The 12,213-nt window shown below is 46.5% G+C and overlaps 1 protein-coding gene across 2 annotated transcripts; it reads right to left on the bottom strand.

The window, feature by feature from the left end:
• Window positions 1-513: 513 nt before the first annotated feature.
• Window positions 514-7,321, bottom strand: LOC138828191 (HLA class II histocompatibility antigen, DO beta chain-like). Of its 2 annotated transcripts, XM_070024028.1 has the most exons (7): window positions 7,164-7,321; window positions 6,935-7,026; window positions 4,129-4,398; window positions 2,356-2,637; window positions 1,390-1,500; window positions 1,138-1,166; window positions 514-968 (listed from the first exon to the last, which is right to left on the bottom strand). In XM_070024028.1, the coding sequence occupies exons 2-7, from the start codon at window positions 7,023-7,025 to the stop codon at window positions 933-935; spliced, it is 819 nt and encodes a 272-aa protein (XP_069880129.1). In that variant the 5' UTR covers window position 7,026; window positions 7,164-7,321; the 3' UTR covers window positions 514-932. The 2 variants fall into 2 exon arrangements, with proteins under 2 accessions (XP_069880129.1, XP_069880128.1); XM_070024027.1 differs by having other exon boundaries at window positions 6,935-7,321.
• Window positions 7,322-12,213: the final 4,892 nt, after the last annotated feature.

Raw genomic sequence — 12,213 nt, 5'->3', positions numbered from 1 at the left:
CCACATAAGCAGAAAAAGCTGGAAGTGGAGCTGTGTCTCAAGTGGTAGAGTGCTAGCCTTGAGCTGCAGAGCTGAGTGACAGCGCCCAGGCTCAGAGTTCAGGCCCCATGACCAACAAAAAATAAATTACCAAATGACTTGTCAATGAGTAGATAATCTCTCAGTATAGTAGTGCATGCTAGTTAGTCACCCAGCTCAATGGGAGGCAGAGGTAGGAAGATCATGGTCCAAAAAGCACAATACTGGAAAATAAACTAAAGCCAAAAGGGCTTTGGTTATGGTCCAAGTGGTAGAGTGCTTACCTAATAAGCATAAGGCCCTGAATTCAAACCCCATACCATACACACGTACCAAAAAACAGGGGGGGCGGGGAAGGAAAGGGCAAAAGCTCACAGTTTGCAGTTTGGGAGCCAAATTGTGGTTCCTAGAGGCTAATAAGAACAACAGGGGAGGTGGAGGATGGGGTAATGCTGTCCCTGAGAATGATTAGATAACAGAAACGAGTTCTTTTATTCTATTGTTTAGTGGCTATAAATAGCCATTTTATTTCACAATAAAAGGGTATATTGATTTACTTTATGAAAAAGACCAAAAACATGAAGTAGTCTCTGCTTCATCATTTGTCTTCTGAAGTCTGGAAGCTGCAAGCAGGGTTTTGGAGACCTTGCGGTAGAGCGAGGGGGGCTGGGAGGAGTTAGGTCTCAGGGAAATTTCCAGCCAGGATCTTGAAATGGGGTCTTAGAAAGTTCACAGGTAGGAGGGTGGGGGCTGCATGGTCTTGGGACACACAACCCTAGATTAGTTCACAACTCCAAGGACTAAGGAAGAGCCTTCTCCAGAACAGTGACTTCTTCAATATCCTTTTCCTAACCTGGGGCTCTGGGCCTGTGGGCACTCTGTCAGGCTCTGGGGACAAAGCTTCCATTAGGGCCTCAGTAGGGCTGTGATGGGAGAAGAGCTCTTGAGACCTGCAGAGACAAATGATGAGGAGTCTCACCAGGCCACACCCCCATCCCAGCTCAGAGTCTCAAGAGACAGCACCACCCAGCCAGCAGCACCCTCTGCCTGCGTTACTCCTTCTCACCAAAGGGCTGGGAAAGAATCTAGCAGCCAAAGACAAAATATAGGAGACATTACCTCACGGCCAGCCTGAGCCTCTGCAGATCCTAGGAACAGAGAATGGAATGGCCCAGTTAGGGTGTTGTTGTGAATGGAATGGCCCAGTTAGGGTGTCGTCATGTTCCTGAGGGATGGAGGATGGCCTGCAATGGCAGAACTCCATCTCTGTTGAGCTTCAGGAAAGACTCTCCTGGCGCCCCCTGGAGGAGGGAAACTGGAAGTGGAGGATGACAGGGGGCAAGTGGCCAGGGTCTCCTGGGGGCTCCTTACCTTTCCAAGCCCTGAGGTGGATGATGAGTCCCGCCAGGAAGAAGATTACACCAAGCACAAAGGCCACAATCCCACCTAGCATCTTTCTCCAGCCATATTCGATCTGAACTCCTATGAAAGACAGGTCTTAAAGGTAATTACAAAGCTCCAAATATTTGACACATATAACATCTCAAAGCCTGTGCCGGATGCCAAATCAAATGCTATTTAGGAAGAACGGCATTTAGAAATGCATCTCTGAGACCAGTGTTTACACTCATAGAGTTGCCTCCCATTTGTCGCTGAGTCTCATGTCTCATGTTGGTCCCCCTCCCCCCCCCCCTCAAATCCTAAGAACCAAATATGAAAGGACACTAGTTCCCAAAATTGCAAGCAAGTAAGGATGGGAGAAAACAATGGAAAGGGGTGACATTGATCAAGATACATTGTACTCCTTATTTGACTTGTTGAAGTGAAACCCTTGGTACAATTACTTAATTTGTTTTTGTTTGTTTTTGTCAGTTGTGGGGCTTGAACTCTGGGCCTGGGCACTGTCCCTCAGCTCTTCGGCTCAAGGCTAGTGCTCTACCACTTGAGCCACAACACCACTTCCAGTTTTCTGAGTGGCTTACTGGAGATAGTCTCACAGACTTTCATACCTGGGCTGGCTTTGAACCACGATCCTCAAATCTCAGCTTCCTGAGTAGCTAGGGTTACAGGTGTGAGCCACCAGTGCCCGGCCTTATTTTGTTTTTAAAGCAAGTAATGAGGTGGCCAGCCTTCCTTGTCTCTTAGAAAATGTGAAGATAGATACATATCTGCCCCATCTTCTCCCACCTAGCCCAAAGACTCTCATTTTCTCAGGTCCAGGGAAAGAATTTGAGTTGTGACCAAGATGAGCACACAGGCAACACAAACTTCATAATAGAGCAATCTGCTGGTGTGATCGTGAATCAGGCTGTGAGAACACAAGAAAGAGATGCTCACTCCACTCCACAGAAATGGGGCTCTTCAGGCTGGGATGCTCCACACGGCAGCAGTAGACATCCCCAAGGTTAGGAGTCATCTCCAGCATCTCCAGGGCCTGAAAGGTCCAGTCTCCATTCCTGGTGAGGCCACTGGACACAACCCCAGCTCTCTCCTCCTGTCCATTCCGGAACCACCTGATCTTTATGTCCCCTGGGTAGAAGCCTGTCACCAAGCAGAGCAGCATATTGGGCTGCTGCAGCAGTGGGGTTCTCTCTGGGTACACTGTCACCTCTGGTGGCACTAGGGAGAGAGAGGAAAGGAGACATTGTGTAGGAAACCCACCAAGCCAGGGCAGGGTGGGAGTTTCGCTAGGGGTGATCCCCAGATCACCCAAGTGGAAGTGGGAAGTGTAGGGAAATTCCAGCCCCAAGACCAAGAATTGAGGTTGTATCAGTGTCTCCAAGCAGGATTCTGACTTTTTTTTTGTCATGAGGCTTGAACTCTGGTCCTGGGGGCTGTCCCTGGGCTCTTAAGCTCAAGGCTAGTGCTCTACCACTTGAGCCACAGCACCACTTCTGATTTTCTGGTGGTTTATTGGAGATAAGAGTCTCACAGACTTACCTGCCTGGGCTGGCTTTGAATCACAATCCTCAGATCTCAGCCTCCTAAGTAGCTAGGATTATAGGCTCGAGCCACTGATGCCCAGCTCGAGGATTCAGATTTTATCAGCCCTTCCCATAATCAACCATTCTAGTTGACAATGCTCTCATTCTCAAAAGCCATGAGACCCTTGATGTGGTCTAGGACCGAGACTAGGGTCCTGACCTGTGTGGATCACAAGTTAGTCACAGTTGGGGACAAAATATACACATAGCTTCTCCTACTTATAACGCATTCGTCCTGAAGCAGACAGAACAGAGTCTATCTACAGAAGTTCATCCCAAACAAGCAAAGCCCAGCTAGAGCCTGGTAAACTTTCTGAACATTAAGAAAAATAAAATGGCCAGGTTCTGATGGCTCATGCTTGTAATCCTAGCCACTCAGGATGCTGAGATCAGAGGATTGTGGTTCCCAGGCAGGAAGTACATGAGACTCATCTCCAATTAATCACCAGAAAACCGAAAGTGGCACTGTGGCTCAAAGTGGTAGATTGCTAGCCTTGAGGGAAAGAGCTCAGGGACAATGCCTTGGCCCTGAGTTCAAGCCCCATGATAGACAAAATAAATACACAAATATATAAGTAAATAATAAAATTGTTTATAGCTGGTGGCTCACACCTGTAATCCTAGCTACTCAGGAGGCTGAGATCTGAAGATTGCAGTTCAAAGCCATCCTGGACAGGAAAATCTATGAGACTTATTTCCAATTAACTACCAGAAAACCAGAAGTGGTGCTGTGGCTCAAGTGGTAGAGCACTAGCCTTGAGCTGAAGAGCTGAAGGACAGCACCTAGGCCCAGAGTTCAAGCCCCATGACCAACAACAACAAAAAAATCACTTCTAGGGATCCTATAAAAAGTTTCCAAATGTGGGGCTGGGAAGGTGGCTCAGTGGTAGAGTGCTTGCCTGAGGCCCTGGGTTCGATTCCTCAGCACTACATAAGCAAAAAGAAAAAAGTTGGAAGTGGCACTGTGGCTCAAGTGGTAGAGCACTAGCCTTGAGCTGAAGAGCTGAGGGACAGTTCCCAGGCTGAGAGTTCAGGCCCCACGACCGGACCCCCCCCCCAAAAAAAAAGTTTCCAAATGACTCCTTCATAATTAGATTATCTAGACCACCCCTGCCTTCCTCCTCACCTTTCCGCCCCACAGTGAAGGGGGCACCCAGCCTGTAGTTCTGTCTGCACACTAGGTCCACAGAGGCTCGGCTCTGTGCCAGGATGTCAGGCCGGTTGTTCCACTGCTCAGCATCGGGCTCCCCCAGTTCTGTCAGGGCCACGAACATCCCCACATCACTGTCAAAGTGGACAAACTCCTCCAAGTTGAAGATAAATCTGACCACGAACTGCACCTTTTCTGTGCCATTGGTGAAGTAGCAGTCGGCCTTTGCCTGAATCACAAAATCTTCTGGAAAACACACACACACCAGCTCCATTAGGTTACATTTTGTGGATATCAGAGGGGGCTCAAAAACAATGTTAAGTGAGAATATGATTCAATGCACAAGTATATATGTTATACCCCACTTCATTGATTGTGAATGGAAGCACAATGTCTGTGATTTCTTAATTCTATGCACTTGAGAATAGTAACATAAAAGGCCAGTGGCTCACAACTGTAATTGTAGCTACATGCTAGATTGAGATCCAAAGATTGCAATCTGAAGCCAGCCTGGGCAGGAAAGGCTGTGAGGCTCTTACCTCCAAATAACCAGCAAAGAGTCAGAAGTAGAGCTGTGGCTCAAGTGGTAGAGTGCTTGCCTTGAGCACAAAAGCTCAGGGACAGCACCCACAGCTCAGGCCCCAGGACTGGCAAAAAGAGAATAGTAACACAGAAGGAAATTCAAATGAGACTCATAATCTCAAGAGGCTGAGATCTGAGGACTGAGGTTCAAAACTAGCCCAGACAGAAAAGTTTATGAGACTCTTGGTATCTCAATTAACCAGCAAAAAGCCACAAGTAGAGATGTGGCTCATGTGGTAGGGAGCTAGCCTTGAGAAAAAAAAGGTAAGGGATAGTGCACAGGCCCTGAGTTCAAATCACAATATCAGCATTAAAAATATGGTGTTTGAGACTTGCAGGATAATTGTTATTGATCTGTGACTCTGCTTTCATTTCTTTTCTTTCTTTTTCTTCCTTCCTTCCTTCCTTCCAGTCTTGGGTCTTGAACTCAGGGTCTGGGGTCAAAGCTAGCCCTCTACCACTGGAGCCACAGCTCCACTTCTGTCTTTTTATTTTTTTATTTTTTGGCAGTTAATTGGAGATAAGAGTCTCATGGACTCAACCATCTGAGTAGCTAGAATTACAGGTCTGAGCCAGGCTCTGCTTTCATTTCTAAGTTCAGAGCCTCCTCCAGGCTTTGCTGGGCCTACTAGGTTCATCTTTGTCTGTCACTGATTGCAGGTGAAATTTCAACCTCTAATTAGTTGGCATTTATGTCATTCTTTATTTCCTTTATAGTCTAAATTAAAAAAAACAATTCTTACTTGTTCATCCTCACTAAAAATCTATTCTTTCCAGGTTCTGGTGGCTCATACCTGTGATCTTAGCTACTCAGGAGGCTAAGATCTGAGGATTGCAGACCCAGGCAAGAAAGTCTATGTAAGACTCTTCTCTCCAATAAAGTACCAAAAGAGCTGGACATGGAGCTGAGATTCAAGTCTAGTCTTGAATAAAAGAAGCTCAGAGACAGAACCCAGCCCCTGAGTTCAAGCCCCAGGACTGGCAAAACAATAAAAATAAAAACCTATTCTATCACAGTATGTTCACAAAAAAAAAAAACCTATTCTGATTTTGTCCTCATTTTTGTTGCCTAATGGACTTAACTCAGAGTAGTTTCTATTCTCTAAAAACAATGATAATCTCCCTCCAGGTCTGTTCCTCTTTTGTATGTAATGAAACTGACTTTTAAAGGGGATTCTATTCTGAGTACAATACATCCTGTTTTCTGCTCATCCAAACGTGCTTTCATGATTAAATACTTCATGTTTGTGTACCTTGTTTTCTCAGCTAGGAAAATGACAGGGACAACTTGTACCCAGCATCCCACAGACAATTATGCATTCAACTTCTCAAAATCACTTACTGCAATTCTGAATATGCACTGGCATATTCAGATGACAGCAGAAATTGCTTCCAATTTCCTTTGTCCACACAGACCCCCAACAGAAAGACACAGTTACGACCATCTTGGCTTAAGAATAGCAATTAATACCAGGTGCCAGTGGTTCTTACCTGTAATCCTAGCTACTCAGGAGGTTCAGATCTGAGGATCACAATTCAAACCACCCCAGGCAAGAAAGTCTGTGAGACTCTTATTTCCAATTAGCCACCAAAAAAGGCCAGAAGTGGACTTGTGGCTCAAGTGGTAGAGTGCTAGCCTTGAACAAAAAAGCTCAGGGACAGCACAAAGGCTTGAGTTCAAGCCAAGACTGGCACCAAAAAAAAAAAATAGAAAGGAAGAGAGAAAGAAAGAAAGAAAGAAAGAGAGAGCGAGAGAGAGAGAGAGGAAGAGAAAGAAAGAGAGAGAGGAAGAAAGAGAGGAAGGAAGAGAGGAAGGAAGGAAGGAAGGAAGAATGGGAAGAAAGGAAGAAGAAAATCAATTACTCTCACATTGCCTCCAGCTTTTACTGTTCTCCTGACTGATATTGATACAATAAAGAATCTAACAAGATAAAAATTCCTCATCATTCCTCCCTAGTTCCTGAGCCTGTGTCTGGTCTGTAGTCCAGCATGTCCTTTTTCCAGAGAGTCCATCGTGTGCAGTGAAGAGAGAAGACAAGTTTTCTACCAATGGGAAAAACATGGTTCTTCAAAGCCAGAAGCCTGGGCCCAACAGAAAAAGTATCCCCCCTACCCCCTCCATCCCCACACCCAGCTAACACTATCTTGAACAAGCAGGGCCTGGGGTGGGGGGACGGGGTGGGGGGAATTCTGCCCTTACCTGGAGTCTCTCTGCCTTCCATCATGGAGGACTCCATCCAGATCAGATTCACTAGCAGAGCCAGCCTCCAGCAGACCCACCTAGAATCCATTCTGGGAAGAAAAAAATTAAACAGTAAGCTGGGTGGTGGCTCAGGCCTGTAATCGGAGCTACTCAGGAAGCTGAGATCTAAGGATTCCAGTTCAAAGCCAGCCTGAGCAGAAAAGTCTATCTCTTATCTCGAACTAACCACCAACAAGCTGGAAGTAGAGCTGCAACTGAAGTGATAGAGGGCTACCATTGGGCAAATAGCACCCAGGCCACTGAGTTCCAGACCCAGTACTGGCACAAAAATAAACAAAACAAACAAAAAAACCCAGCTTGTTCACAGTGGACCTCTTGCCTCCACACAACCCAACCAAAAATATAGGTAAATTTCTGGCCTCTCTGGGATTGGTAAATTTGCTCTGACTGATAACCAATCAAAATAGAAGATCTTTGCATTATTAGTTGCTAGGCAGAATACGTTCACAAAGTTGTATGACACTACTCAAGAATTAATTACCTTCAAGAGCATTGGCAGTAGTTTAGGTGTATGGAAAATGAGATAAGAAAAATAAATTCTACACAGCATGGAGTCCTGGAAGAGCTAGGCAGATTGCTTGAGATGCATCCTGCTATCCAAACTCAGCATCAGCTCCAGCCTGTTCTGAACAGTAGGTCTTCCTTCACATAGCATGATTGCTGTTAACAGCAAAGACATGTAAATAAGGAAGGAAGTAGAAAGCATTCTGAAACATTAATAGTGGGATTATCAGAGAAGAAGAGAGCCAGGCACCAGTGGCTCACACCTGTAATCCCAGCTACTCAGAAGGCTGAGATCTGAGGATCATGGTTTGAAGCCAGCCCAGGCAGGAAAGTTTGTGAGACTTAATGACTATCTGGGGAGTTTTGTTGCAAAATTTAGCAAAATCCACTTTCCTCCTTCAGTGGTCCATTAGAATTGAGCTAGAAATGGCTGGCATGTATGAAGATAAATGTCAGGCACTAGCACAGTAAACACCCAGTGAATAATTATTATGAGAATTATAAGTCAAAACACTCTGGTTTCAAAAACAAAAACAAAAAATAAAAACCTGACATTTCTTATGACCACTAGATGGCACCAGAACATACCCAAATAAGGACATTTGCATTTATTCATTTTCAGTTTTTTTTTTGTTATTTGTTTGTTTTGTGTCAGTCTTGGGGTTTGAACTCTGGGCCTGGGCACTGTCCCTGCGCTCTTCAGCTCAAGGCAAGTGCTCTACCACTTGAGCCACAACACCACTTCCAATTTTCTAGTGGTTTATTGGAGGTAAGAGTCTCATGGATTTTCGTGCCTGGGCTGGCTTAAAACCGTGATCCTCAGATCTCAGCCTCCTCCTGAGTAGCTAGGATTACAGGCATGAGCCACCAGTGCCCAGTTTATTTATTTTTCACTCAGGGCTTGAACTTGAACTTGAATTTGAGGTTTTTGGCTCAAGGATAGCATTCTACCACTTTGAACCACAGCACCACTTCCAGTTTTCTGGTGGTAAATTGGAGATAAAAGACTCACAGACTTTCTTGCCCAGGCTGGCTTTGAAGCATAATCTTCAGATCTCAGCCTCCTGAGTAGCTAGGATTACAGGCGTCAGCCACCCTTGCCTGTCAAAGGCAATCTTCTGTTTTTGTTTAGTCTCCAGTCCTTTTCAAACCCTGACTATTCCACATTTCCTCCTTATCAGGGTGCCATGCAGCCTCCTGTTGGCCATCCCACAGAGCAAGGTCATGAAGGACTGACTCAATGCAGTTTCCACTGAGGGCAGGATAGACAGGATAGAGAATTGTGGGTCCAAAAGAAATCTGAAAGGTTTCCCTCACTCTTCCTCTCTCCATTCCTGTTTTCCTTTAGAAAGAGTAATCCTGCCATATCTCTCACCTTGTACAAAAATTAACTCCAAGTGAATCAAAAAAATCTTGATGTACGATCTGAAACTTTAAAGCTACTAGAGGAAAACACACACAGAGAAACACTCAAAGATCCAGACAGAAAATCTGAGATATTCTTATCTCCAATTATCCAACAAAAAAACAGAAGTGGAGTTGTGGCTCAAGTGGTAAAGCACCAGCCTTGAGAGAAAAAGCTAAACAAAAGTCATAAGTACAGGTCTTAAGTTCAAGTTTAGTCTCCAGAGTGGGGGGAGAGGAAGAGAAGGAGGAGGAAATAATTTTGTAAGAGGAAGAGGAATCAGGCTGTAGTGAGGACGTACAGTGAGACCACTCAGTCTGCAGTGAAAATATAAAAACTTTTTTTTTCTTTTTTTTTTTTCAGGTCCGGTCGTGGGGCCTGAACTCTGGGCCTGGGCACTGTCCCTCAGCTCTTCAACTCAAGGCTAGCACTCTACCACTTGAGCTACAGTGCCACTTCTGGCTTTTTTCTTTTTGCTTATGTGGTGCTGAGGAATCGAACCCAGGGCCTTAAGCATGCAAGGCAAGCGCTTTACCACTGAGCCATCTTCCCAGCCCAAAATATAAAACTTTTATTGAGCGGAAAAGTGCTGATGTGCCTCGACTTGGGATCCCCGGAAACAGCCCTGAGTGCCAGCCCACATCCGCTTTTAAGCATTTAAAACTAGGGCGGGGAAAGGGGGAGGTTGGGTGTTGCTTTTAGCCAATGATTGTTACAAGAAATTCGCACCTTAAGTTTAAATTTCCCGCCAAGGTTTTGCTGGCGGGAAGCAGGGGAATAGAACCTTTGTTCTATGGTTCGGCTGGGTTAGGGCTCACATTGTTCAGAAAACAGCAGAAGCAGAGTTACAGAGTTACAAGGTTACAGAGTTACAGTTGCAGTTACTAGCTAAAATAGCTAGTTAGTTACCAGGGAAGTCTCATCCACAGAAAGCACAGTTACATTTATATCTTAAAATCATTCATTATTCATTTTACACAATCCAAGTCAAAATATTATATTTCATCCTTACTTCCTCTACCATATCAAGGCCAGCCCCACCCCTTCTCTCTTTGCCAGTCCTGGGGCTTGACCTCAGGGCCTGGGCACTGTCCCTAAGCATCTTTTGCTCAAGGCTAGCACTCTATCACCTGAGTCACAGCACTACTTCCAGCTTTTTCTGTGTATGTGTTACAGAGGAATCGAACCCAGGGTTTCATGCTAGCTAGGCAAGCACTCTACCACTAAGCCACATTCCCAGCCCCTCCACCCCCCTCCCTCAGTGCTGGGTGGGTCTGGATGATCTGCAAAAGTGCTCCTCACTCTCACTCCACCTCCTCCCAACAACAGCCAAACAGCTGTTTATTACTAGCACTGGAAAGCACCTGCTATTTCCCGGAATGGGAAAGTTTCTGTTTCCTAGAATAGGAGTCCCAAAGGCCAAGTCCCTCCCCAACCCCAGTGATGTTACATGGTTGAATGGTTGAACCGGTTCTCAGTGGCCAGGATACATAGAGAGGATTATGTTAATATATTAATCCAGCAGACTTGTTATTTCTTTTCTCATGGTTTGGGCCCTGTGCCAGGTAGCAGATTTAAAACTAAGTTATGTGGCCTTTTAGCCCCAGGAGCTCCTGTTCTAATGCAGGACAGAGTGGGCTGGGAAGACTTTAGAGAGAGCTGGAACAGTGCCAAGTCCCAGGCAACAGAAGCACCTGGAAAGGAAACTTTCTCCAGACAAGAGGAAATAAGGAAGACTTCCTACAAGCCCGAACCCTGAGTTAAATCTTAAAGGACTTGTGGAGATGCAGGAGAGGAGGGTTGGTAAAATGGGAAAGAAATGGGGGAGGGGGAGGGAGTTTGTGGTGGCCACCGCTGAAAACACCAAGAAAGAGCAGGATCCTCTGCTGGGGACCTTTGGTGCTCTGCAGGGAGTCTGGGCAGATGGTACCCAGGACTCTGGAAGCAGTCTAGAGAAGGAATGTCATCCCATGTGCCTTCAAGGAAGAGGAATAACTTCACAAAGAACGGCTGGGAAAAGGCAGCTCCTACTGGAGAAGCCTCTGTGTGGAGATGGGAATCATGTAATACTATGAAGGAAGGCCAGCACAGCAGGAGTGGGAAGAGAATGCATCCAGAACTAACCCTGCTGTGTCTGATCTGACCATGAACTGTAAAGAATAGACACAAGGGGCAACATCATTCACACGGTGTGGATTCTAGGGCCAGGCCTGGATTCAACTCCCAGTCTACCACTGGGGAGCCTTGGAAAAGTCACTGAATCTCTTTGAATCTCGTTTGTAACATGGCAGTCATAAACAATAGCCGCTCTCATAGAGTTAGGATAAAGTAAATATGAACATATGTGATGGGCAGCTCAGGCTGAGATCTGAGGATTGCAGTTTGAAGCCAGCCAGGGCAGGAATGTCTGTGAGACTCTTATCACCAACTAATAACCAAAAAGCTGAAAATGGAGTTATGGTTCAGGTAGTGAATACCAGCCTTGAGCAAAAAAGCTCAGAGTGTGTGCCCAGGTCCTGAGTTTAAGCCCCAGCACTGGCACACATGTGCACATTCGTGTACACATACACACACAGAGAGATACTTGAAAAATCATTTAGTGTAGTGGTTATTCATATTAAGCCTCTATTAAAGGTAGCTATTATCAGATGTTAGTAACACTGCAAATTAGGGAGCTGTGTCTTTCCAGCCCCACCTTAGTTTCCCCCAAAACACCACTTACTGAAGGAAAAAGGGAATAAGGAAGGACCCTGAGGGAGGGGCATGAGGAAGGGAGGGGCATAGAGAGAGGAGGGGCACTGGGGGGAGGAGTGGCAAAGAGGGAGGGGCACAGAGGGAGGAGGGACACTGGGGGAGAGGAGGGGCATTGGGGGGAGGAGCAGGAGGTCCCCGACAGCTTCCCTGGTCTTCCAGGGCCTGACATTCACCCTGCGTCCTGGGGAGGTGACAGCGCTGGTGGGACCCAATGGGTCTGGGAAGAGCACTGTGGCTGCCCTGCTGCAGAACCTGTACCAGCCCACCCGGGGGCAGGTGCTGCTGGATGGAGAGCCCATCTCTGAGTATGAGCACTGCTACCTGCATAGGCAGGTAGGTGGGGAGCGAGGGGAGGGCGGAGGACAGCGGGTGTCATCACCTAGAGAGGATGCCATCCATGTTAGTGGGAGGGCTAAAAACAAACACCAACACAAGGGTCCACTCAGAGAGAAGGGGGGGGGGGGAGACAGAACCAGAGCCCCCCGGGGTGGGCACTGCATGCGTCCCCTCTGCCCTTCCCCTCTGGACAGGTGGCTTCGGTGGGGCAGGAGCC

Source organism: Dipodomys merriami, unplaced genomic scaffold, assembly GCF_024711535.1.
Source record: "Dipodomys merriami isolate MVZ:Mamm:240054 unplaced genomic scaffold, mDipMer1.0.p SCAF_16, whole genome shotgun sequence".
NCBI lineage: Eukaryota > Metazoa > Chordata > Mammalia > Rodentia > Heteromyidae > Dipodomys > Dipodomys merriami.
This window is presented reverse-complemented; position numbering and strand designations above follow the sequence as displayed.